We start from the raw sequence: 25,259 nt of genomic DNA on the forward strand, positions 1-25,259 counted from the left end.
GCTGACCAGCGGTTGTCTAGTCGGTGTCTCTAGCTAGGCAGCTCTTGGTGTGTCCGTTTTGTTTGCTTGTCAGCCACTTCCACGGCTGGGTTCTGTCACTTTGTGCCTCGTAAAAGTGAGAGCTAAATACGACTATCTATTAGGGTTCATAAACGCCAACGGGCGCCGCTGTCCCGTTCCGAACTGCAGCAAGGGCGAGAGCAACTGCGTAGCGCGTGAACTTGCGTTGACATGCGCGTGCACGAAATGAAACTGGAGTGTCGGCGCGCCCGTTACGTCACTCCTTACGCTGACTGTCGACACTGGCTGCTGACGAAACGCGGACTTTAAATGCTGATGAGCTTGGCGTACTGACCAGTATGGATACACCTGTCTCAGTAAATAATAAGCATCAATTACTCAGACCTTTATGTTTAAAACTAACGGGGCACGTTTGAATGTGCCGTTTACAGCTGCTAAAATGAAAACGAGTATTATCTGTGGTTTCCAGGCGTCATGCTTAAATCCGTCAGTAGAGCAGACGCTGTACAAGCACACACTCAGCTGACCGTGGGCCAGGTGGCCCAGGGGTCAGGTAGGGTCACAGGATGGTCAGGATCGACCTTAACTAGCAAACTTATAGTGCGACGTGCTCCGTGTGCTTAGTGGCTCTGTTTCTCATTCTTAATTTTTTAATGCCATTTGAGTAACGTCATATTTTACACGCGCTTAAACCCCCCCCCCCCCAAAAAAAAAAAAAAACACGATACGCACGCGTCCAAAACAACCGTGTTGCTTGCGGGGGAAACGAAAGCAGGAGTTTCGGTTGCGTCAGAAAGGGAAGCGAGAGTAAATACGAGCGCGCAGACACCGGAGAAAGCTGGTGTGGAGCACGGCAAGGTACGACGGCGCGCTTCAGAGGTGCTCACTCTTAGAAATGTTTCATGGGACGGTGCAGCGACTCTTTAACACATAGTATTAGAAGCAGTGTTTTATTAGTAGTACTTTGTTGTTCGTTGTTCGACTTGCAGCTGAAATGACAGAGGCGCGGAGTGGAGCTGCGGGATCTGACATTGGCAGGTCGTATAAGGATGTAGTGCTCGCTAATCTCCGACCAGACTATAAGAGACGTAAGTCGAGACACATTTATACATGCTTAGCTATTCTTCATTACACAACCTGCGGAATAAAGTGACCAGAGTTCTGAAAGGACCACCGGGAACTTGTCCAGTTCGGCAGTAAACGTATTAAAATGTTCAGTGTTTTTGTCTATGAAATGGAGGGGGAAGTTCCGGTTTCATGTATTTTAACCATGGTAACTTGTACCGTAATAAACTGGAGTGAAGTCTGACTGATAAAATGGGCATTAACTAAGTAAGTCTGTAAATCGTACTGGAAAACGAATATAGTAGGCTCCCACAGTAACTCACTCCTGCGGGTAGAGAACGGCACTGCTGCCTGAGACGGGCGTTAGTTACATTACTCTGGCCTGTATGCATGGAAATACATTTCAGTTATATACAAGGGCTGTTTCCTGCCTTTCGCCCTTATGAGATCTGTCAGTCGTCGCATCTTAGAAACAAAGAAGAAATAAAAATGGTCTCAAAATTCACTAAGTGCAGCGGCTTATACAGGAATGAGACATGGATACAAAAGATTAAGTTCTTGTATAATTCATATTCATCTAAAATATTTTGGCAGTAGAAACAGACCCGTGGCTATAGCCCAGACCCTAAACACACCCCTGGGTTAGCCCAACTGCTGAAGAGGTAAACCTAGCTGCTACTGACGCGTTAAAAAGTGGTGCACTATTTGTAGATTGCATGGTAGCATATATTCAAGTCTTGGTGAGACATTTGTGGTGGTTCTGTGGACTCACTTCACGCCTGTTAGCTACTGGTCAAGTTTTACACTCTAAAAGATGAGTATGTGGTGTAAGTTGTTAGTAGCAAACGGCCCCCTCTGCTGGCCAAAAGGAGAACAATACGAGACGTCTGCCTGTCTGCTCTGCTGATAGGTCTTTCTTTCGACGGACGTATCTGGGGACAGGCCATCAAAACTGGGACTGTCCCCCCAGAAAACAGGGACGTCTGGTCACCCTACTCAGGGAGCTTCTTTGAGACTGTCTTCTCTCTCATTATAGAGCTATATACAAGCTTCAATTCAATCTGAATCTGAATTTTTTCTCATCTCTCTAGCACTTCGTTTTTTGTCTAACACGATTTGAAATAATTAAATTGGCCTATACTTGTTCAGATCCTTGTGATTCCTCTGTAAACTGCAGTGAATAATTTAGATACAAAAAGGTTAAAAAAATTGTTCTCATGAGTTCGTGTCAGACCTGGATTTGCTAATTTTCTTATTAATTAGTGAAATCAATGTAGACAATAATGTCCACAAGACTTTTTTTGACCTGAACAAGCACGCCTGTGTACATAGCCAGAATGTGTGTATTGCGCTCAGATTTCTCCCGTTATGTCCCAGGCCTCTGAGTGAGTGATGCAGTCTGTGAGCTCTGATCTTCTCACCCTAGGCCCGCCCCAAAACCCACCTCTGGTACAGCTGATTGGCTCCCTCAGAAAACTGATGGCCCAGAACCCTGACGGTGTGAGCCTGACTGAAGTGCGCAGGTCCTGCCCGCTTGTCTTCCACACAGACGTCCTGAAGAACTTCCCCTCCGTACGCCACCTGCTCGCCTCCATGCCCAATATCGTCCAGCTCCAGGGGCTCGGCGTCCAGACACGCGTCCTGCCCCCTGACCCGTAGACGTCGCAGGACATGCTGGCCACATGCTGGCTCTCCCAGCGAAGGGTTTCCCATTTTGACAATCGATATTAAGATTCAGGTGGGACCACTGGGACTGCAGTAGTGTAACAAAGTGACATTTTCCCATGTTTATAACCCCGTACTGCAGTACAGGCAGCTGACCAGAGGGGGCAGCAGCACCCTGAAAACTGAAAAGTGACCAACGCACAGCTTCAGTGGATAATAAGTGCCTTCTTCAGGGGGCCCTCATGGGCAGTGGCATTCCAGAGGCCTTTCAGACGTGGAGTGCTGACATATTTTGATACCTTTTAAAAACAGACGTTTATACTTGGGACCATTGCAAACCTGTGGCATTGCATTATCAGCTTGGAGTGATGGAAGTCACAATCACCAGAAAAAAGACTAACCAGCAAAACACAATCACCAGGAAAATACAGTCATGAGAAAAAGACTGTAACCAGGAAAACACAGTCACCAGGAAAACACACTTAAGATGCAAAGGCTTAAGTGTTTAATGAGTGCTTGTTTGCATTCAGCATTTTATAAAATTATTTATCTTCTCTTAAATGCAAAGTCATGAGATGTCATGATTCAAATTGTGACCGCTGCCTTTTTAAGAAAATCTGAGACTAGTTTATGTACTTCATTGGTATTAAAGTATATTTTGTACTAACTTACTTAACCTCTATCCAATGCAAATGAAGCTAACAGTCTGTAACCTCAGTGAACATTTTCTGTGCCTTTGAACTAACTTACAGGGTTAGTAGTTGGAATTGTAAATAAACTTGAAACATATAAACAGTAAATAAAACATGAGGGGAAAAAAACATGACAAAATGTTAAATTTATTTTGTAGAAAATTTTAAAATAAAGCTGTAATAAACTGGTTTGTTCAAAAACTAAAAAGCAACATGTTTCTTCATCTCATTTAAGCTGCACTTGACAGAAAAAATCACCTTCATAAATAGATTGCTACTTTATGGTAGTAAAAATCACGTCTAATAAATGCCATAAATGTAAAAAAATCGCTTCTGCTAAATGCCATAAATGCAAATGTAAATTTATGTAGGGTAAGCAGGTTCTTAGTCACAGTAATTCCACGACATCACCTTCCTGTGGAGTATGTAATAGAGAGTAGGAGGTATAAATTATAACATTTATTACATTAACATTTAAAAGTGAATTTATTACATGGATATAGTTTATATCACCAACTTTGCATATTTTTTCCTCTGGATTTTTCAATCATAGAGAGAATGTGTAAAGTGAATTGCCAACCAGTGGTGTGCTGTGCAAAAAGTTGGTACCCACTAGGATTAACAAAGTAATATGGTTATATTAGCTTGTTTTATAATACTAAACCTATAAACCAACAAACAAACAGCACACTAGGGAACTGGTTAGTCCAGAGTGTCTTATATGAGTGATAGGAAACCTTTAACATACCATTCATACACTTCACCCACTCATTGTTTACATTGCTGCTAATTTACACACACATGGAACCAGATATGCACCTTTGTACTCACTGCAGAGGTAAGTGTCCCACTTCAGAGCAGTAGTCATGGTGTAATGTGTGTGTGTGTGTGTGTGTGTGTGTGTGTATGTGTATGTGTGTGTGTGTGTGTGTGTGTGTGTGAGAGAGAGAGAGAGAGAGAGGCACAGGGTTGCAGTCCAGAGACGGTGTTGTCCACGTGCGGGCTCAGTGGGTCGGCTCCCTACTGCGACAGCAGGTGTTGAACGGGTACGGAGTACGGATCATACCCATGTTGCCGTCCATGTTGGGACGTGGAACTCCTGGGGGCCAGGAGAACTGCAGGTGCTGAATCAGAGAGGTGAAGAAGAGGAAGAGCTCTGTCCTCGCCAGAGATTCACCGAGACACACCCTCGGACCTGCGACACATACACACGTACACGTATACACACGCCATCCAGTGAGACTACACACATCCAGACACACACACACTGTTCCCACTGATGCAGAACATTAGACTGATTGTCTACCAACAATCTGTCTGCCATTCCCCTTCCTAGATAGAATGGTGGCAAGCTCACCCAGAGAAAATGGGATGAAGTGTTCTTGTTTGCAGAACTGCCCTTCCTCATCCAGAAAGTTCTCTGGGTTGAATGTTTCTGGGTGCTTCCAGTACTCTTTGTCAGTGAAGACTGCAGTGAGGTTAGTCATGATCATTGTTCCCTGTGTGTGTTGGGAGGAATGAAAAAAGAAATACATATATTGTACAGTCAGTAAAAGTCAATGATGCTTCTTCACCAAGAAGAGTGCTGTCATCTTGTATTTTAAAGGGAAAAAAATATAGTAAAAAAATTAAAATGAAAATCCAAGCTACTGAACCCAAACCCTAAAATAAGTACAAAACTTCAAAATATGCAGTGATTTACCCAATGTTGGTATATGTGATGGAAATTATGTGATTCATATATAATCATGTTAATCCTTTCTCTATGTAATCCCATATGAATAGTTTAGTCTGCACATTCTGTCTTTGTATATTGTGTGAACAAAGCGACTGCTGAATCAGCTGCTTCGTGATCTTGCATGTGTCGTGCGACTAATGCTGATAAAGAGGAACTAGCAAACTGTGTCTGTGCTGGTGGAACAGAGCATCCTGGTATGTGCAAAAGTGTTTAGCGCGATAAGGGCTAGGAAATGGTTAAACAGGATGACAGGACATCCCTTCCGGGATGTGAAGTTTAGATATAAGGAGCAGAGCCAGTCTACCCCTTTAGAGCTTTCGCTTTAGAGCATTAGCTCTCACACAGCTGTGTTTTGTATGTCTTATTTTCTTTATTAAATTATTCTTTTAATCACGTCTGACTTGCTGTTTATTCAAAATTCCACCACAGTATATCTTTCTGAATGTCAAAGTGTTCTCTTGGAATTCAGCTTGAAGTTCCTTTTTTCACCCTTTCACATGTTCAGTCAGAACAACCCTCCCACCCTCCACAGCTACCTTGGCGATGTTGTACCCCCGTAGCTGGGTGGGCTGCGTTGTCTCGTGCACCCCGCCGAGGGGCACAATGTTGCCAAGGCGCTGGATCTCATGGACGGTGGCGTAAGTGTACGGGAGACGTGAACGGTCGTCCATGCTGGGAGCACGGTCATAGCCCAGCACACGAACGATCTCCTCATGACAGCGCTCTGGCCAACAAGAGAATGTGGGAACATGCACAGGACAGAGAAGAGAGAAGACCGTCGTTCAGTCATGAGTTCTCTATACCATTATCAAGTACACATATGACTCTAGGACACTTCCTTTGGGATCAATCTGTCATTGAGTTTCACCTTGGACATTGGGGTTGTCCATCATAAAAATGAGACCCCAGCGGAGAGTGGTCGCCGTAGTGTCAGTGCCAGCAAAGAAGAGGTCTAATGTCGTCATAACCAAGTTCTCCTCGTGGAACGTGGAGTTATCCTCTGACTTGTGCTGCTCGGAACATGAAGACATGATTCTGTAGGTACATCCAGCAGAGATGTGAGGCTGTACACGTGCCCACTCTAACAGACTGGGCTTGTTAACTAAGGGACGAGGTGATTCGGCCGTGCTGTAGGGAACGCACCAGGCTCCACCCCTCCCGACCAGGACTACAGGCCTCTCTCCACCGCCTGCTGTCCCAGTGAAGGGCTCCCCCTGCAGGTCAAACTCTCACCTTGCTCATTTCCACCAGGTAGGCATCGATGAAGTCCCGCAGGTTTTCTGGATCCAGAGTGTTCCTGTGCTCCACCACAGACTTCCGGATGAACCCTGTTAAGGCACTGGCATTGCTGTGGATCTTCTGGTGTGGCCCTGGGATGTGTTTTATGAAGGGGAAGAAGTTGAAGATCTGTGTAACAAAACAACAAGAAAAAAGAATCTTACATTCCATGGTGTCATTTAAGAAGTCATTTCTTCTAGACTCATAGGCAAAAGGTTCTGGAAGTCTGAGATCCTGATCAAGTCACCTTCCCCTTTGTGAACGCCTGATCTTGTATTTGCAAAGTTTGCCATCACGCTCATCCCAAATAGAAAATAAATGTGCCTTTCAAATATGTCAATCAGCTAAATGGGTGTGCCTGTAGAATTTTGTTAATGACTTGCATGTGTGACGAAACATTGTTAGAGAAAAGATCATTTGATCCACATTGGCTTTGTAATGGAAAGTTTCAGATGGTGTTTTTTGCACCAGACAGGTTTAGGCAGTGTTTTTTTTTTTTTTGTACTAGATCGTTTCAGGTGGTGTTTTTCTTATTGGACAGATTCAGGTGGTGTTTTGTACCAAGAGTTTCAGGAGGTGTTTTTCGTACTGGGCTGGTTCAGTTGCCGTTTTCATACTGGACATATTCAGGTGGCTTGTTTCAGAGAGCAGTGTTCTGGATGGGATAATGTCAACACCAGGAAATATAGGAACAGAACGATCTGTAACCATCTTATGAGATACGGGCACTGCGTAGTCCTTTCTTTTAGAGTTAATTCTTCTGTTGTTGGACGACATATGTGGTGTTGATTGCCTGGTTCAGGGCATGGGAGCTGGTTATGTTTCTGTTCCCTTACACTCTACACTCTCAGTTTGCAATCAGAACTTGTCACGGGGACAGTTGTTGTTGGAATTTGTGGCACATTTCCGTTGTTACCTTTATAATGGGAAATTACTTGGTGGAGGAGAGAGTTCTTTCTGTTTCTGAAGTAACAAGGCATCGAGACAGTACTAATGTTGTACAGACCATGGAGGATATGGAGTTACTATCAGTCTTTCCTGCATGGGATTCTACAGTACGACTTATATGTGGGATGATGGTGTATTGATACATAGATGGACTCCACCTATGCACAGAGAAAATCAAAAGTGGAATACGATTGTTCAAATCATTGTGCCTCAGGAGTACAGATCCCAGGTTTTAGCTTTAGCACATGATCATTTACTTGCAGGTCATTTGTGGGTGAACAAAACACACAAACATATCTTACAGCATTTCTTTTGATCAGCATTAAGAGCGACAATAGTCTCTCACGTCAGACTTTGTCACACCTGACAGCTAACCGGCAAACTAAATCAAAAGATACTGCCTGCTCCACTTCAGTCTACACCTGTGGTGGATGTTGCTTTTGACACGCTTCTTTTAGACTGTGGAGGGACGAAAAGAAAAATGGGTCATCAATATCTTCATGACCGTAGTGTGGGAGATTATCCTCCAGTTAAGCAATGTGTATCGAGTTAATCCAGTTAACCGGTCCAAGTGCGCATGCTTGCAAGCTGAAGTGCCATACATTGTAGAGAATGGATTTGCTATTCTGAGCTCTAGTCCTTGGAGTTAGCCATGCATTCTTATACCTAAGCCTGATGGAACTTCACTCTTCCACAGACTACCGCAAAGTAAATTATGTTACTCAGTTGGACGCTTTTCCTTTGCCACAAGTAGACGATTGTATAGATAACGGGTTCAGCTTGGAATGTGAGTAAATTGGACCTGTTGAAGGGTTATTGGCAGGTCCCTTCGATATCACATGCAGCTGATATTTATGCTTTTGTTCCACTGGATGATTGTCGTCAATACACTTTCATGACTTTTGGAATGGAAAATGCGCCTGCTACATTTCAGCAATTAATGAATCACGTGTTGAACGGGATATCCAAGTGTGAAGCTCATTTTGGTGATGTTGTCGTATATTCGGCAACCTGGTCCGAACACTTAGTGAAACTGTTTTTAATCATTTGCAGACCACTTCTCTTACACTTAATTTAGCCAAGTATGACTTTCAAAAAGCCAGTTACGTATCTAGGTAAGGACGTAGGTTGTGTACACCCTGTTGATACCAAAAGTGACATCATAGTGAAGATTCAGGACCCACTACTAAATGAAAATTACGTTGATTTCTAGGTGTGGCTGGGTGCTGTTGAGGCTTTTGTCACAATTTTGCTTCAGTGGTGTCTCCCCTTACAAATTTGTTAAAAAAATCCTGTGATCTGGTTTGGTCTCCAGAATGTCAACATGCATTTAATTCTGTAAAGGCCTTGCTTTGTTGCTCTTCAGTGTATTCTGCACCAAATTTTGAACACCCTTTTAAATTAGAGGTGGATGCTAGTAACACTGGTGGAGGTGCTGTGTTGTTGCAAGAGGATGATTCGAGAATGGACCATCCGGTCTGTTACAGCTTGAGAAAGTTCATTAGATGCCAGTTATATTATTCCACGATTGAAAAAGAAACCCTTGCTCTACGGTTGGCATTGGAACATTTTGAGGTGTATGTCAATGGGACAATCAGCCTCTCTTTAAATACCTGTGTCACGCATGTGTTGGTGCCCCATGGTGTCTTGGTTAGTAGTCACCCCACAGCCACAGTAGATGCAGCTCTGAGTTTGTGACATCACTGTTGGTTGTAGACTCTCTTTGAGATTGGGGTGTTGAGGTTGAATGTTCCCCTTGTTCTATCCCAGGTTCTGTGAATAGTGCCTTAGCAGTGTGTACTTTGCTGTCTAGTGAGGTTCTTAGATAGAGCCTTATGAGTGTACTTGATCTTTAGAGGCCTTATGCACAGGGCCTCGAGTGGTTAGATGTAATGCTTCTGAAATAGGGGTTTCGAGTTGATACAGTTTCAGGAGTACCTAGACTCATATATTTGATTGTCAAAAACATTGTGAGTATTGTGAGTATCGTCTGTTTTTTTGTTTGGAGTTGTAGGTTTGGGTGCTGTGTTCTTTTTGCCTTTGTTGTGTTTTTGTTTTAGTGATAGGGAGTTACGGTAAGAGTTGCGGTAAGAGTGTTGTATTTCATTTTCTTTCGTTGCTTTAGGGAAGTTAGTGGTTGAGTTGGCTTTAATACATTTTTGTTTGTTGTGTTGGCATAAACCCAACCCTGATGAAACTCCTGTTTAGGTTTGGTTTATGTTGTTATTATCAGTATAGTTATGTATGTTATTACCAGTATATACTGTATACAGTATAAACCCAGTATAGAGTGTATCTCCATGTTATTTTTATATTGCATCCTTTTGGTCCTAGAAAATTGAGCTCACAAGAGGTAATAGGGCTGCAACATATGAGTCGCTAATATCATATGCTAATGAGGACAAAATACAAAAGCGCCACATACACAAACAGTAACATACGTCAAGCAATCCACATTAATGAAGAGTTGTGTGTCACTGTGTGTTACTGCAGCCCTATTTGCTTTTAATATCACAATAATTCTGGTGATATGTTTCTAGTAATATGTATCAATGTGGCCCATTGTGTTTCAGGAGCAGTAATCATCAGGAAGAGTCCTGGCTGGGACCCTACCTGTGCTGCAGCTGTGCCAGTAAGTCGGATGTTTTCATTCAGGAGTTCCAGCAATTTAGCAAAGCGCTTGTTGTTGTAGTCGAAGCGGTCTCCAAATACGATGGAGCAGATGATGTTGGAAACGGCGTTCATAATGGGGTGGATGGGGTAAAAAGGGTTCCCTTTAAAGAGAATAGCAGGAGAATTGATCAGCAGTGGATCAGCAAATGATGGCAGAACATGAATTCTAAAGCTGTCACACAAGTAGAGAGTGGTCTAGAATTGTGTACTGAAATGTCCTTAAAACCAAACCCTAGTGTCACCACACCCTCGTGCTGCTGGAGCTCTCGGACTAGGTACTGTGCTTCCTCATTCACACGCTCCTCCACAGACTTCTTCCCCAGACCGAAATTACGCAGCGTGTGCAGCACAAAGCGTCGCTGCTCCTTCCACGCGTTACAGTACGTGACCATCAAGATACCTGATAGAGCAACATGTGTGTGTGTGTGTGTGTGTGTGTGTGACAGACACACAGAAGGGTAGAGAGAAGGAGAGATATCAATACTCTGTGGAATCTCTGATGTTTTCCTGTAAATATAATGGAACATTTAAGGATACTTCTTCTAGCATACACATTCAGGATTGTGTTATTGGTTTTAACACTGCTTAAAAAAAGTTAAGGTTAAAAGGAAGAGCTCAGGGGTCATGCACTACTGACCGTACCCGTGGGTGATCCAATCCATTAAAGGCATGAACGGCCTTCCGGAAAACACACTGCCTTTGTGAATGTATGCTTCCTTCATGAGCTCCATGCTGTTCAGCACAATGATTGGCTTTCTGCCCAAGTACACGGTACTCATGTCTCCATATTGGTTCAGCTGAAGAGGAAGCAGAATAACATTACCAGCCGCGGAATGTTTAAACCGTTTCCCAATGTAACGGCAAAAGATAGGAATAGTTTCAGGTTTGTTTCTTGTCTGACTTACAGTGCGATCATAGTGGGATTATCTACCTTGAGCTCTAGACTTCAGCCCCCAGATGGTGAGTTACAGTGCAGTCAAAGATCAGCACAGTCCCTGTTATAAACCACCTGATTCAGCTCATCAAAGTTTTCAGGTGTAACCAGGTGAGTTACAGTAAAGAATAGACCTCTGTGTAACCAGATGGACTATAATATAATACAGACCCCTGTATAACCATTTAAGATACAGTTGATATTTAAAGTTAAATAAACTTTAAACTTTTTAGGTGTGGGCAGGAATGCAGTGCGATGTATGGGGGTGACCAGTCACCTGTGGGACCTGCTCACTTCACAGCTGCTGTGTGCTGTATTGGAGGTGACCTGCTCTCTTCTCAGTGACTGGCCTCTTTTTGAGGGGAGGAGGGGAGTGTTTAGGGGAATGTTTGTTATGACAGCCGTTGCTGAGCTGCTGGCTACATTCCATGGTGGAACAATGATTGTACAAGTTTCGACATGACGAGATAAGGAAGTTCCAAAGTGTACCGGCAGTCACAAGTACAGATTTCTAAGTATTTCTAAAGATTTCTAAAATAATCTACAGTGTTGACAGAACTGTAAACATTGCCACTAATCAGCTGGTTAGTGACTATATTCAATTGCATGTGTACTGCTGCATTTAACATTTGCATATGATACAGATGTTATGTGTCAGATGTATGACACTTCCTCAGTGGGCTAGAGAATCACTGTTCGTTGCGTCACATAATTGTTATTACATCATCAATCCTCCACACATGTCACGATTACAGATACTATTTCACAACCTCTACAGGATGTGAGCACATGGCCTTGGTATCCAGGAGAATGTGGAAACTGACCGATCTGAAGCAGGTCATCGGATCCCTCGTGGTCTGGATCGCATTTCCCACAAAGGGCAGTGGGGTGGGTCCTGGAGGAGTGCAACTCCTGGAGGAGTTCATCCTGAAGACCTCCAACAGGAGCAGGGAGAGCAGGAGCACCAGCAGTGCTAGGCCAGCAGAGACCCAGTCCACATACCTGAGCAAAGACTGCATTCTGAGAGGTGCTGTACGCTGCAGAGAAGTGCTGCTTTATACAGTACCGCCCAGAGAGGGAGGAGAGAGGGAGGGAGAGAGGGAGAGAGGGTGGAGGGAGAAATGGGGGGAGGAGAGAGAAGACGAGAGAGATTGGGTGAGGGAGTGAGAGAGTGTGTGTGTGTATGTGTGTGTGAAGGAGAGAGACCGTGAGGGAGAGAGACTGTACGTGTGTGCATGTGAGACAGAAGTAGAGGGAGACAGAACCGTTTGGCTGTCGCCTCTATAAGATCCCCTCATGTTTGACATTACTGAGTAAAAGTCACATGAAGAGAAACAGGTTTCTTAATATGATCGTAGAGCAGGTGAAAGGTCAAGAGCACAGGAAATGTTGCTTTACCTCAACTCACAAATGATACCTTTCTCACACACACACACACACACACACACACACACACAAACCTTATGTTTAATCTCACATCAGTAAGTCCTGATGTTTGAACCTTATAAACACTCATTTACAATTGTTACAAAAGAGAGGTTTTTTCACTTGACTGATGCAACCTCTTGTAATGGTCTGATGTTTCACCTTTGTTGCAGTATAATGAGTGTGTAGGAATGTGGGTTGTTGTGTCTCTAAATGTGAGTGTATAGTGGGGTTTTGTGTGTCTAAATGAGTGTGTTGTGGGAGTTTGTGTCTCTAAATGTGAGTGTATTGTGGACTTTTGTGTAGGTTCACTATGTTTTGGGCATCATGAGTTAAAGAGTTGAGACAATATGGCTCAGGGATTTGGACTTCCCTCCTGCAGGAGATTCTCGGGTTAAATCCCAGGAAGCCCTGGTTTAAAGAGGTGTACTTATTACAAATAAGAGCACCTGTTACAAAGTGATGTCACAAAGAGCTTTAAATCACGTATACAGATGTAGTGAAGAGTGCCCCCCCACCCAAAAAACCCCAAAGTTTGGACACCTTATTATTTTGAGATGTGAAGGTGTTTTTATTAATGTTCACAGTGAGAAACACTTGAATACTTTGTTAACTAAAGGAAAAGTTTTTAAATAAATAGAAGCCATGCATTTTAAAAGTTAATGCAGTGGCCTTACATCATTTTGCTATAAATGATGTCTCTAAAGGAAAGCTCAAACTCACACTTTACACCTGTCTAAACTTAACAGTCGTAAATCCGGCTCATCTTACACTGCTTTCAAGTCCTGTCGGAAATATCGCAGTGTGTCCCAATTATAGGTGTGATGAATAATAATAATTATGATGATATGATTAATAGTAGTAGAAACTGTTCATTTGAATTTCAACATTTAAAATGACAACTAATATATGAATTGTACTGTCACGGTACAGGCCCTCCCAGGAACACCTCCGTGTGTGTGTGTAAGTGTGTGTGTGTGTAGGTGTGTGTGTTTGTGTGTGCGTGTGTATGTGTGCGTGTGTGTTTGTGTGTGTGTGTGTAGGTGTGTGTGTGTGTGTTCGTCAATGTGGCCACGCGCTCCTTGTGTCTCACAGCTGCTCCTCATTGTGTCATTAGCATACACGTATAAAAGTCTATCATTTGTGTTGTCTGTGTTTATCCCTGTTAGCCTTCGAGCTAATTGTTGTATGTTGTGTGTAAATAAACGTATGTTCCTGTGTCTGCAACTCGTCCACGAATCCTGCTTGAACCTCCACATTACATCAAACGTCAAGGTGTTGTGCGCCTTCAGGCTTTGCTTAGTGCATGCACTGACATCAAAATCAGGTATTCTACATATAAATGTCTACATAAACAATGAGTCATGTCTGTCTCTCTTTCATTTACTATGCTATATCATACATATATTACTTTAGTATTGATTAACCAATAAATGTATACATTAATTGAAGTTGGAAGAGATCATTCTAACCACTGCTATTGGGTCTCTACATATATGTTTGGACTATGCCTTCTAGTGAGAATAAGACATTGATTAACATTCAATAATTAGTCTTTAATTATAATGAACAATTTCCCTATATTTACGGTGGTTCCCCAGTTATCAGTAATTAATGAATTCAAGCACATATCACTACACAGAGAATCCAGGTTCAGTCCCATAATGAGCCAAGGTGACAATGGTCAGAAAGAAAGAAGCTTCCTCATTAAGCTGTGCTCTTAATGAATGTCCTCGTACCAAACCAAGCTTAACGTGGTTTCGTTTATTTTTATAATACAGAATGAATAACATTGATTTAAACATTAAATATAAAGTTTATTAAACATTTACAGTTTTTTGCAGTCACTAAGACCCAAAAACTATTATCTGTAGCACAGTTTTGGAAACTAACTAATGTAGCAAATCTACATCTAATGATGTGGTACACTAAACCACAAGCACATTCTCTGCCGTACATCATTTAGCAATTCTAAAATACACTAAAACACAGTTCCCTACATTAGACACGTCATTCAAAACTGGAAATCCTGTGTTTTTGTTGGAGAACACTGCCATGCAAACGCCACACCCATGTACCAATTACCCAAAAAGAGGCCACAGGTTACATGTCTTGGTTTGCACAAGGATGGAAGCCAATACTGGATAGAGAGGACAAGGATGAGGAAGAGGAAAAGCATCCATCACGGATGAGACCCTGTCCACTTTGACCATGTGGTCCATGGGTTGAGTGTTTGGGAGGCTGGGCAGAGGGTCCAGCCTAATCTAAGATGCTACACTGCAGCAAGCATCATCTGGACATTCTGAAATGAGAATAGGTAAGTAGACCTGTCCTCCATAACATACTACTGAACTCACAGAACTGAACTATCTATACCACTGTATTTCTGTAGGGTAGTGCTATGTCTGTAGTTACAGTAACTCACAGAAACATTTCATGTTGAAAAACCATTCACATCATGTTTCTGAAGAACTGCTAGACTACCCCTTGCCAGAGAAGAAGACTGATTATACACATTGTGTGTAGCAACATCTAGCTCCATCACTCTCTGAAACCAAACATTACATTATTGTATGAAAGTGTAAAATAGGCATAAAGTGGTATTGTGTTGCACAGGACAGGAATACAGTACCAGTGAGAGGACTGCATAGCATACTTAGACATATTTTTCTTCCAGCAAGGGGTAACAGTTTTGTTTTGTCTTTGCTAAATTTGACTTTTTCCTAAATCACTTTGTGAGCTCATATGCTCCAGGCAATTAGGAGAAGTGAGTAAACATGATGTACTGTGTTTTCACATGTGGAATGATGGTTTAGTTCACTGGAAAACTGAGTTCTGATTGGTGGCACAAGTGTTTGTGCACCTGTCTCATTTTTCTAATGAGAACTGTATAGTGCCCTGAGAAGTGTTTGCAGAGTTTTGTAAAATGAGTTCAGCAGACTGAAAACTGAATTAATAAGAACGTGTTTAACGTTATGAAGAAATATTGTACGATTATGGGATTTTATCTGAAAGAATTAATTTCTTTATTTATCAGTTCTTACAGTGTCTATCCAAAGTAATATATTTATATTATATGAATAATACTTGCTTTATAATGCTAAACAAACAAACAAACAAACAAACTTCACATGTCATTAGTGAACCATTAAAAGTGTTCATAATCTTTGCCCGCACATTGTACACATTCCTGGTAATTCACCTTTACACACACTCACAGAGCCAGAAATGCACCTTTTGTACTCACTGCAGAGGTAGGTGTCCCACATCAGAACTATCTCCATGGACACATCAAAACTATGCCTGTGGTGTAATGGAAGAGTGTGTGTGTGTTTGCATGAGGCACAGGGTTGCAGTCCAGAGACGGTGTCGTCCACGTGAGGGCTCAGTGGGTCGGCACCCTACTGCGACAGCAGGTGTTGAACGGGTACGGAGTACGGATCATACCCATGTTGCCGTCCATGTTGGGACGTGGAACTCCTGGGGGCCAGGAGAACTGCAGGTGCTGAATCAGAGAGGTGAAGAAGAGGAAGAGCTCTGTCCTCGCCAGAGATTCACCGAGACACACCCTCGGACCTGCGACACATACACACGTACACGTATACACACGCCATCCAGTGAGACTACACACATCCAGACACACACACATTGTTCCCACTGATGCAGAACATTAGACTGATTGTCTACCAACAATCTGTCTGCCATTCCCCTTCCTAGATAGAATGGTGGCAAGCTCACCCAGAGAAAATGGGATGAAGTGTTCTTGTTTGCAGAACTGCCCTTCCTCATCCAGAAAGTTCTCTGGGTTGAATGTTTCTGGGTGCTTCCAGTACTCTTTGTCAGTGAAGACTGCAGTGAGGTTAGTCATGATCATTGTTCCCTGTGTGTGTTGGGAGGAATGAAAAAAGAAATACATATATTGTACAGTCAGTAAAAGTCAATGATGCTTCTTCACCAAGAAGAGTGCTGTCATTTTGTATTTTAAAGGGAAAAAAATATAGTAAAAAAATTAAAATGAAAATCCAAGCTACTGAACCCAAACCCTAAAATAAGTACAAAACTTCAAAATATGCAGTGATTTACCCAATGTTTGTATCTCTTTCTAAATGTCAAAGTGTCCTCTTGGAATTCAGTTTGCAGTTCCTTTTTTCACCCTTTCACGTGTTCGGTCAGAACAACCCTCCCACCCTCACAGTTACCTTGGCAATGTTGTATCCCCGTAGCTGGGTGGGCTGCGTTGTCTCGTGCACCACGCCGAGGGGCACAATGTTGCCAAGGCGCTGGATCTCATGGACGGTGGCGTAGGTGTACGGGAGACGTGAACGGTCGTCCATGCTGGGAGCACGGTCATAGCCCAGCACACGAACGATCTCCTCATGACAGCGCTCTGGCCAACAAGAGAATGTGGGAACATGGACAGAGAAGAGAGAAGACCATCATTTAGTCATGAGTTCTCTATACCATTATCAAGTGCACATATGACTCTAGGACACTGTTCCTTTGGGATCAGTCTGTCATTGAGTTTCACCTTGGACGTTGGGGTTGTCCATCATGAAAATGAGACCCCAGCGGAGAGTGGTCGCCGTAGTGTCAGTACCAGCAAAGAAGAGGTCTAATGTGGTCATAATCAAGTTCTCCTCATGGAACGTGGCGTTATCCGTAGATTTGTGCTGCCCGGAACATGGAGACATGATTCTGTTGGTACACCCAGCAGAGATGTGAGACAGCACAGGTCCCCACTCTCACAGACTGGGCTTGTTAACTAAGGGATAAGGTGATTTGGCCATGCTGGAGGGAATGTGGTCTGAGCCGCACAAGGCTCCCCGACCCAGACTACAGGCCTCTCTCCACCGCCTGCTGTCCCAGTGAAGGGCCCCCCCTGCAGGTCAAACTCTCACCTTGTTCATTTCCACCAGGTAGGCATCGATGAAGTCCCGCAGATTTTCTGGATCCAGAGTGTTCCTGTGCTCCACCACGGACTCCTGGACGAACTCTATTAAGGCACTGGCATTGCGGTGGATCTTCTGGTGTGGCCCTGGGAAGTGTTTTATGAAGGGGAACAGGTTGAAGATCTGTGTTAAAACAAGAAAAAAGAATCTTACATTCCATGGTGTCATTTAAGAAGCAATTTCTTCTAGACTCGGTGGCAAAGGTTTGTGGCAGTCTGAGATCTTGCTCGAGTCACCTTCCTCTTTGTGAACTCCTACTCCTAGTTGTTGCAAAGAAGGCAATCATGCTCATCCCAAATAGACCAAAAATGCACCCTTCAGATTTGTCAGTCACCTAAATGTGTGTCTGTAAAATATTGTTAATGACTTGACCAAACATTGTTAGAGAAATGATCATCCAATCCACATTAGCTTTGTAATGGAGAGGTTCAGATGGTGGTTTTTGTATCAGACAGGTTCGCATTGTGGTCTTTTTTACCAGACAGGTTCAGGTGCTATTTTTTTTTGTACCAGACAGGTTCAGGTGGTGTTTTTTGCAGAGCAGTATTCTGTTATGAGTTGCTAATGAGGACAAAACACGAAAGCAACACATATGTAAACAGTAACATAGGCCGAGCATTCCACATTTATGAAAGAGGCAACGAGTTAGTGGCGCCATTTGCTTTTAACGTCACGTTAAATCTGGCTATATGTTTCTGGTGATGTGTATGAATTTGGCCCACTGTTTTTGAGTACCAGGGCTGGGACCCTACCTGTGCTGCAGGTTCACCAGCAAGTCGAATGTTTTCATTCAGGAGTTCCAGCAGCTGAGCAAAGCGCTTGTTGTTGTAGTCAAAACGGTCTCCAAATACGATGGAGCAGATGATGTTGGAAACAGCGTTCATAATGGGGTGGATGGGGTAAAAAGGGTTCCCTTTAAAGAGAATAGCAGGAGAATTGATCAGCAGTGGATCAGCAAATGATGGCAGAACATAAAGCTGTCACACAAGTAGAGAGTGGTCTAGAATTGTGTACTGAAATGTCCTTAAAACCAAACCCTAGTGTCACCACACCCTCGTGCTGCTGGAGCTCTTGGACGAGGTATTGTGCTTCCTCTTTCACACGCTCCTCCACAGACTTCTTCCCCAGACCGAAATTGCGCAGCGTGTGCAGCACAAAGCGTCGCTGCTCTTTCCACACTTTCCCGTACGTGACCATCAAGATACCTGATAGAGAAACGTGTGTGTGTGTGTGTGTGTGTGTGACAGACACACAGAAGGGTAGAGAGAAGGAGGGATATCAATACTCTGTGGAATCTCTGATCTTTTCCTGTAAATATAATGGAACATTTAAGCATACTTCTTCTAGCATACACATTCAGGACTGTTTTATTGGTTTTAACACTGATTAAAAAAAGTTTAAAAGGAAGAGCTCAGGGGTCATGCACTACTGACCGTACCCGTGGGTGAGCCAATCCATTAAAGGCATGAACGGCCTTCCGGAAAACACATTGCCTTTGTGAATGTATGCTTCCTTCATGACCTCTATGCTGTTCAGCACAATGATTGGCTTTCTGCCCAAGTACACGGTACTCATGTTTCCATATTGGTTCAGCTGAAGAGGAAGCAGAATAACATTACCAGCCACGGAATGTTTAAACCGTTTCTCAATGTAACGGCAAAGGATAGGAATGATTTCAGGTTTATTTCTTGTCTGACTTACAGTGCGGTCATAGTGGGATTATCTACCATGAGCTCTAGACTTCAGCCCCCAGATGGTGAGTTACAGTGCAGTCAAAGTTCAGCACAGCAAAGTTCCCTGTTATAAACCACCTGATTCAGCTCATCAAAGGCTTCAGGTGTAACCAGGTGAGTTACAGTACAGTACAGACCCCTGTGTAACCAGGTGGGTTACTGTAAATAATAGACCCCTGTATAACCAGATGGCTTATAGTATAATACAGACCCCTGTATAACCATTTAAGGTACAGTAGTTATTTAAGGTTAAATAAACTTTAAGTTTATTTAAGGCCAATGTGAGCTCTGTACCACTGGAACAATGTACACTTATACAGGCATCTGTACTGCACACAGTATGCTTACACACCTGTGGCACCTTTGGCACCCGGCTGTGCTTTCAGCTCATGACACTCCCAGCTTGACTCAGGACAGGTGTGGGCAGGAATACAGTGCGCTGTATGGGGGGCTGACCAGTCACCTGTGGGACCTGCTCACTTCACTGCTGCCGGGATGCCGTGTGCTGTATTGGAGGTGACCTGCTCTCTTCTCAGTGACTGGCCTCTTTTTGAGGGGAGGAGGGGAGTGTTTGGGGGAGTGTTTGTTATGACAGCCGTTGCTGAGCTGCTGGCTACATTCCATGGCGGAACAATGATTGTACAAGTTTCGACATGACGAGATAAGGAAGTTCAGAAGTCTACCGGCAGTCCCAACTACAGATTTCTAACTATTCTAAGTATTTCTGAAGATTTCTAAAAATAATCTACAGTGTTGACAGAAGTCTAAACATTGCCATTAATCAGCCAGTTAGTGACTATATTTAATTGCATATGTACTGCTGTATTTAACACTTACATACGATACAGATGTTATGTGTCAGATGTATGAAACTTCCTCAGTGGGCTAGAGAATCACTGTTCGTTGCGTCACATAATTGTTATTACATCATCAAACCTCCACACACGTCACGATTACAGAAACTATTTCACAACCTCTACAGGATGTGAACACACAGCCTTGTTATCCAGGAGAACGTAGAAACTGACCGATCTGAAGCAGGTCATCGGGTCCCTCGTGGCCTGGATCACATTTCCCACAAAGGGCAGTGGGGTGGGTCCTGGAGGAGTGCGACTCCTGGAGGAGTCCAACCTGAATATCTCCAACAGGAGCAGGGAGAGCAGGAGCACCAGCAGTGCTAGGCCAGCAGAGACCCAGTCCACATATCTGAGTAAAGACTGCATTCTGAGAGGTGCTGTACGCTGCAGAGAAGTGCTGCTTTATACAGTACCGCCCAGAGAGGGAGGAGAGAGGGAGGGAGAGAGGGAGAGAGGGTGGAGGGAGAAATGGGGGGAGGAGAGAGAAGACGAGAGAGATTGGGTGAGGGAGTGAGAGAGTGTGTGTGTGTATGTGTGTGTGAAGGAGAGAGACCGTGAGGGAGAGAGACTGTACGTGTGTGCATGTGAGACAGAAGTAGAGGGAGACAGAACCGTTTGGCTGTCGCCTCTATAAGATCCCCTCATGTTTGACATTACTGAGTAAAAGTCACATGAAGAGAAACAGGTTTCTTAATATGATCGTAGAGCAGGTGAAAGGTCAAAAGCACAGAAAATGTTGCTTTACCTCAACTCACAAATGATACCTTTCTCACACACACACACACACACACACACACACACACACACACACACACACACACACACACACAAACCTTATGTTTAATCTCACATCAGTAAGTCCTGATGTTTGAACCTTATAAACACTCATTCACAATTGTTACAAAAGAGAGGTTTTTTCACTTGACTGATGCAACCTCTTGTAATGGTCTGATGTTTCACCTTTGTTGCAGTATAATGAGTGTGTAGGAATGTGGGTTGTTGTGTCTCTAAATGTGAGTGTATAGTGGGGTTTTGTGTGTCTAAATGAGTGTGTTGTGGGAGTTTGTGTCTCTAAATGTGAGTGTATTGTGGACTTTTGTGTAGGTTCACTATGTTTTGGGCATCATGAGTTAAAGAGTTGAGACAATATGGCTCAGGGATTTGGACTTCCCTCCTGCAGGAGATTCTCGGGTTAAATCCCAGGAAGCCCTGGTTTAAAGAGGTGTACTTATTACAAATAAGAGCACCTGTTACAAAGTGATGTCACAAAGAGCTTTAAATCACGTATACAGATGTAGTGAAGAGTGCCCCCCCACCCAAAAAACCCCAAAGTTTGGACACCTTATTATTTTGAGATGTGAAGGTGTTTTTATTAATGTTCACAGTGAGAAACACTTGAATACTTTGTTAACTAAAGGAAAAGTTTTTAAATAAATAGAAGCCATGCATTTTAAAAGTTAATGCAGTGGCCTTACATCATTTTGCTATAAATGATGTCTCTAAAGGAAAGCTCAAACTCACACTTTACACCTGTCTAAACTTAACAGTCGTAAATCCGGCTCATCTTACACTGCTTTCAAGTCCTGTCAGAAATATCATGGAGCGTTCCAATTGCATACAATTTACTAATACTAAATAGTTTTTGAGTATCTAGTACGTAGTGTATTTAAAATTGAGTACACTCAAAAATCCAAGATGGACACGTAGAACTAGGTTTTGGAGTATGGTTTGAATGGACACACTTGTCCGCCAATGCAAAATGGAAAATTTTGAAAACACAGTTGGTTCAGCAACTACTGTTGCATGCGATCGGTGTATAAATGTCAGTACACCTGGATTTCTTTATTTAAAACAGTAATATAATTAAGAAACATAAGATGGCTGATATTTTAACCGACAGTAAGAAATGTATTTGAAACGCATGTTACCTTAAATTAGCTACCCACCTAGCTGTTGTCGTGTTTGGCTTTCATAGGTAAGCTAGGTATCCAATTAGCCGAGCAGGAAGCTAGCTGACGGCAGCTAAATGTAACTTATCCATGTTTGTAAACGAGGCAGAATATCATGCTTTACTATTTTAGGGTTAATACCAATGTTGATGTAAGATATGAAGTCAGTGAGAAATCTATAACCTCATACATGAATAACGATAGAGTTAAGATACAGTAGCTAGCATTACCTAGCATCCCTGCTGAGGTGTGAGCTCAGGTAATGTTATATGGTAATTGTTAGCGTGAGCCCAGAGGAATTTTATCTTTAAGTGTGATAGTACAAAAGGAATACAGTAAAAGGAAGTTTAAAATAACAAATCATGTAAAACATTCTCAGGGGCTGATGGACACCCGCCTGCTGATAACCAGCCACAAAGAGGAGAGAGAGAGATGGAGTGGAGGCAGAGGGAAGAGAGAAGGGAAATTTTGTAATTTGACCGGATCGCTGTGGAGCCCAACTGCCTTTCATTCAGGTCTCTCTGGTTTCTTTCAACGCAGCTCTGTTGTAAATGTTGTGCTCTTCAGTCCCAGAGGGGCCATGTTCCGTTAGGATATGAACGGCAGTGTGAACCCTCCATGTGAAAGATGACCATTTACTCAGGTGAACTTGTGAAGGCTGCGGTTTAATTCACAGAAAAACAACTGGAACCTACACGTTAGTAAATAAAGCAGCACTCTTTTACTGTGACATCTTTGTCGTAAAGAAGTACGGTAAAAAGCATCGTTAATTTACCGTTTTATTTGATCAAATAGAATCTTTAACAAGCTTAGTTACGTATGTTGGCATAGCAACGCTTCATCACTTCCTATTAGAAGGAAACGAAGTAGTAGGTTAATATTTTGTGTAGGAACTCGCCCAACCAGAACTATTAAGATCAGAATATTCTATATACATTATAGTATTAGTATTAACAAAAAGAGTTCTCTCATGGCGTCCATTTCCACGACCAATAACCTCTTGAACGCATAATCACGTCGCAATAACGACCTTCGAACTAGTAAGTAGGACTTTCCGAGCAGGGCTGGAAGGCTTCGTTAGTTCAGTTCAGTAAGCTTTATTGGCATGGTCATATGCAATTATAGTATTGCCAGTTATAATCTAGTATTATAGTATAGCATTAGCTGCATGTCAGAACCACCAATAAAACACAGAGCTAGCTAGCTAACGTTATCAAACTACTAGCTAAACAAGTTAGCGAGTGCTAGCTAGCGCAATTCGCCAGAACAACCAGCAAATTATCCATACAAGCAGCTGTTAGCTAGCGAACTAAGTTAACGTTAGCCAGCAGTTAACTAACTCCTGTTCAAACACAGGTTTTTACTAGCTTAACTGGTTCATTGGAACTATATGAAAAACTGCCTCAAAATACACTAATTGACTAGCTAGCTAGCCAGCCGTCGCAGCAAACTACTCAACAACGTGTAGTTTCTCCAGCAAAGTTCTCTGAAATGGATTTTGGGGATCTTGTTGAATGTGTGAGCGCCTGAAATGCCGTGTCCTGACAAACCACATTCATTCATTTATTGACAAAATCGTCGTCGTCGTCGGTAACGTCAGTTGACTCAGTTCCACTGACACTGTTGTAACATCAGTAGTCTCTGTTCCCTCACTGATTGAGTCTGCTGGGGCGATAAATGACGCATTAGATTCAAGTAGGCTGATTGACAAAGTTTATGTCGCTATGTGCGCATCTTGCGCCGGCAACGGTCAGTAAATGGGTGCGATGGGGCATCATTTCAATCGCCCCAGAAGAAAGAAGGAATGAACCTGGAAGATAATTGAGAAGCCTACATTAGGGCAGCCTACAGACACAACTGGTCATCGGTGTGATACACACTTAGAACATCTGTGGAGGCCTTGCTGTTTCATATGGTGTACCAAACAGTTCCAGGCAGAATTGGCTCGTTGTGTAACCTCCGAACCTTCGGGGTGTCTGCTGGGTCACTGGCATGCTATTGAACATCTTGGAATCACGTGCGGTTCTTAGCAGACCTTAACGTCACACAGTGGGATGTCATTCGAGGCAACCAAGTAAGGCCTTCCATCCAATTACATGTTCTGTGTTGATGGCAGTTTGCTATGTGGTATCCCAGTAATTATTCTGACTTCCTCGTTAAGCTGTGTTCTTTATGAATGTCCTCCTTATTCTTCCCTAAGTGTTTACGCCCCTTTTACCCAGTTCCTGTACTCACCTTGGTTAGCCTGTTATTCTTATGTTAACCTGCCTGTTCTTTGTTTGGTTCTGTGCTGGTCTGTTTGCGTTATTAAATTTATTATTCATTTATTCTGTCCTGTCTGTCTGTTGTTCACATTATGGCTTCCTCCGTTAATTCTGTTCTTCATAACATCCAAGGTGCACTTCACAAGTGTGTTCGCTCATTACCTCTCCAACGTTACATTCAGGAAAAAAGAAGCTTCCTCATTAAGCTGTGCTCTTAATGAATGTCCTCTTACCAAACAATGCTTAAAGTGGTGTGGTTTATTTTTATAATGTAGAATGAGAGGCATTGCTTTAAACGTCTTGTTATATGTTTCAATATGTTTAATAAACATTTACAGTTTTCTGCAGTTGGTAAGACCCAAAAACTGGTATTTGTAGCACAGTTTTGGAAACTAATTCATGTAGCCTATCTATTCAGGCAATACACTAAACCATACACACATTCTCTGCCATACACTCATTTAGCAATTATAAAATACACTAAAACACAGTTCCCAACATTAGGCAGATCATTCAAAACTAAAAACCCTGTGTTTCTGTTGGAGAACATTGCCATGCAAATGCCACGCTGATGTACCAATTACCCAAACCCAGTCCTAGTAAGTCAAACACTTCTGGATAATTTTAATAAACCTTTAGAGCTCAGGAGTCTGAGCCCTATAAAGAGGCCATAGGTTACATATCTTGGTTTGCATGACAATGGAAGCCAATACTGGACAGGGAGGATGAGGAAGATGACAAGCATTCATCACGGATGAGACCCTGGCCACTTTGACCATGTGGTCCATGGGTTGAGTGTTTGGGAGGCTTGGCAGTGGATGCAGCCTAATCTAAGCCACTACACTGCAGGACGCATCATCTGGACATTCTGAAGTGAGAATAGGTAAGTAGACCTCTCCCTCCATACTATACTACTGAACTCACAGAACGGAACCATCTATATCACTGTATTTCTGTAGGGTGGTACCATAGACAAACTGAGTTTTGCTTGGTGACACCAGTGTTTAGGAAAATGAGACAGGTGTGTTTCCAGTGAGAACTGTACAGTGTCCTCTGAAGTGTGTGCAG

The 25,259-nt window shown here is 42.9% G+C and overlaps 3 protein-coding genes and 1 long non-coding RNA gene across 7 annotated transcripts; 2 read left to right on the top strand and 2 right to left on the bottom strand.

Annotated features, from left to right (window-relative positions):
* Positions 1-739: 739 nt before the first annotated feature.
* On the top strand, positions 740-3,651 carry LOC145652799 (uncharacterized). Its single transcript, XM_081704284.1, has 3 exons — positions 740-879; positions 1,011-1,109; positions 2,513-3,651. Exons 2-3 carry the CDS (start codon positions 1,016-1,018, stop codon positions 2,743-2,745), a joined length of 327 nt encoding a protein of 108 aa, XP_081560410.1. The 5' UTR covers positions 740-879; positions 1,011-1,015; the 3' UTR covers positions 2,746-3,651.
* A 667-nt stretch (positions 3,652-4,318) lies between these two features.
* LOC113568793 (cytochrome P450 2J2-like) lies at positions 4,319-12,061 on the bottom strand. Of its 2 annotated transcripts, XM_035521341.2 has the most exons (9): positions 11,839-12,061; positions 10,718-10,877; positions 10,328-10,480; positions 10,021-10,181; positions 6,415-6,588; positions 6,050-6,191; positions 5,718-5,905; positions 4,801-4,942; positions 4,319-4,638 (listed from the first exon to the last, which is right to left on the bottom strand). In XM_035521341.2, the coding sequence occupies exons 1-9, from the start codon at positions 12,031-12,033 to the stop codon at positions 4,448-4,450; spliced, it is 1,506 nt and encodes a 501-aa protein (XP_035377234.1). In that variant the 5' UTR covers positions 12,034-12,061; the 3' UTR covers positions 4,319-4,447. The 2 variants fall into 2 exon arrangements, with proteins under 2 accessions (XP_035377234.1, XP_081560403.1); XM_081704277.1 differs by lacking the exon at positions 11,839-12,061 and having other exon boundaries at positions 10,723-10,858.
* Positions 12,062-14,182: 2,121 nt separating this feature from the next.
* LOC113568823 (cytochrome P450 2J2-like) lies at positions 14,183-20,361 on the bottom strand. 3 transcript variants are annotated; one of them, XM_035521546.2, is made up of 9 exons: positions 20,150-20,361; positions 18,822-18,981; positions 18,441-18,593; positions 18,141-18,301; positions 17,338-17,511; positions 16,968-17,109; positions 16,639-16,826; positions 16,178-16,319; positions 14,183-16,015 (listed from the first exon to the last, which is right to left on the bottom strand). In XM_035521546.2, exons 1-9 carry the CDS (start codon positions 20,342-20,344, stop codon positions 15,825-15,827), a joined length of 1,506 nt encoding a protein of 501 aa, XP_035377439.1. In that variant the 5' UTR covers positions 20,345-20,361; the 3' UTR covers positions 14,183-15,824. The 3 variants fall into 3 exon arrangements, with proteins under 3 accessions (XP_035377439.1, XP_035377440.1, XP_081560612.1); XM_081704486.1 differs by having other exon boundaries at positions 15,819-16,062; XM_035521547.2 differs by lacking the exon at positions 20,150-20,361 and having other exon boundaries at positions 18,827-18,962.
* A 1,635-nt stretch (positions 20,362-21,996) lies between these two features.
* LOC145652828 (uncharacterized) lies at positions 21,997-25,258 on the top strand. Its single transcript, XR_014119098.1, has 2 exons — positions 21,997-22,186; positions 22,307-25,258. It is a non-coding gene; the product is annotated as an uncharacterized LOC145652828 (long non-coding RNA).
* The last annotated feature ends 1 nt before the right edge of the window (position 25,259 follows it).

Source organism: Electrophorus electricus, chromosome 21, assembly GCF_041902795.1.
Source record: "Electrophorus electricus isolate QZ-2024a chromosome 21, ASM4190279v1, whole genome shotgun sequence".
In the NCBI taxonomy this organism is placed as follows: Eukaryota; Metazoa; Chordata; class Actinopteri; order Gymnotiformes; family Gymnotidae; genus Electrophorus; species Electrophorus electricus.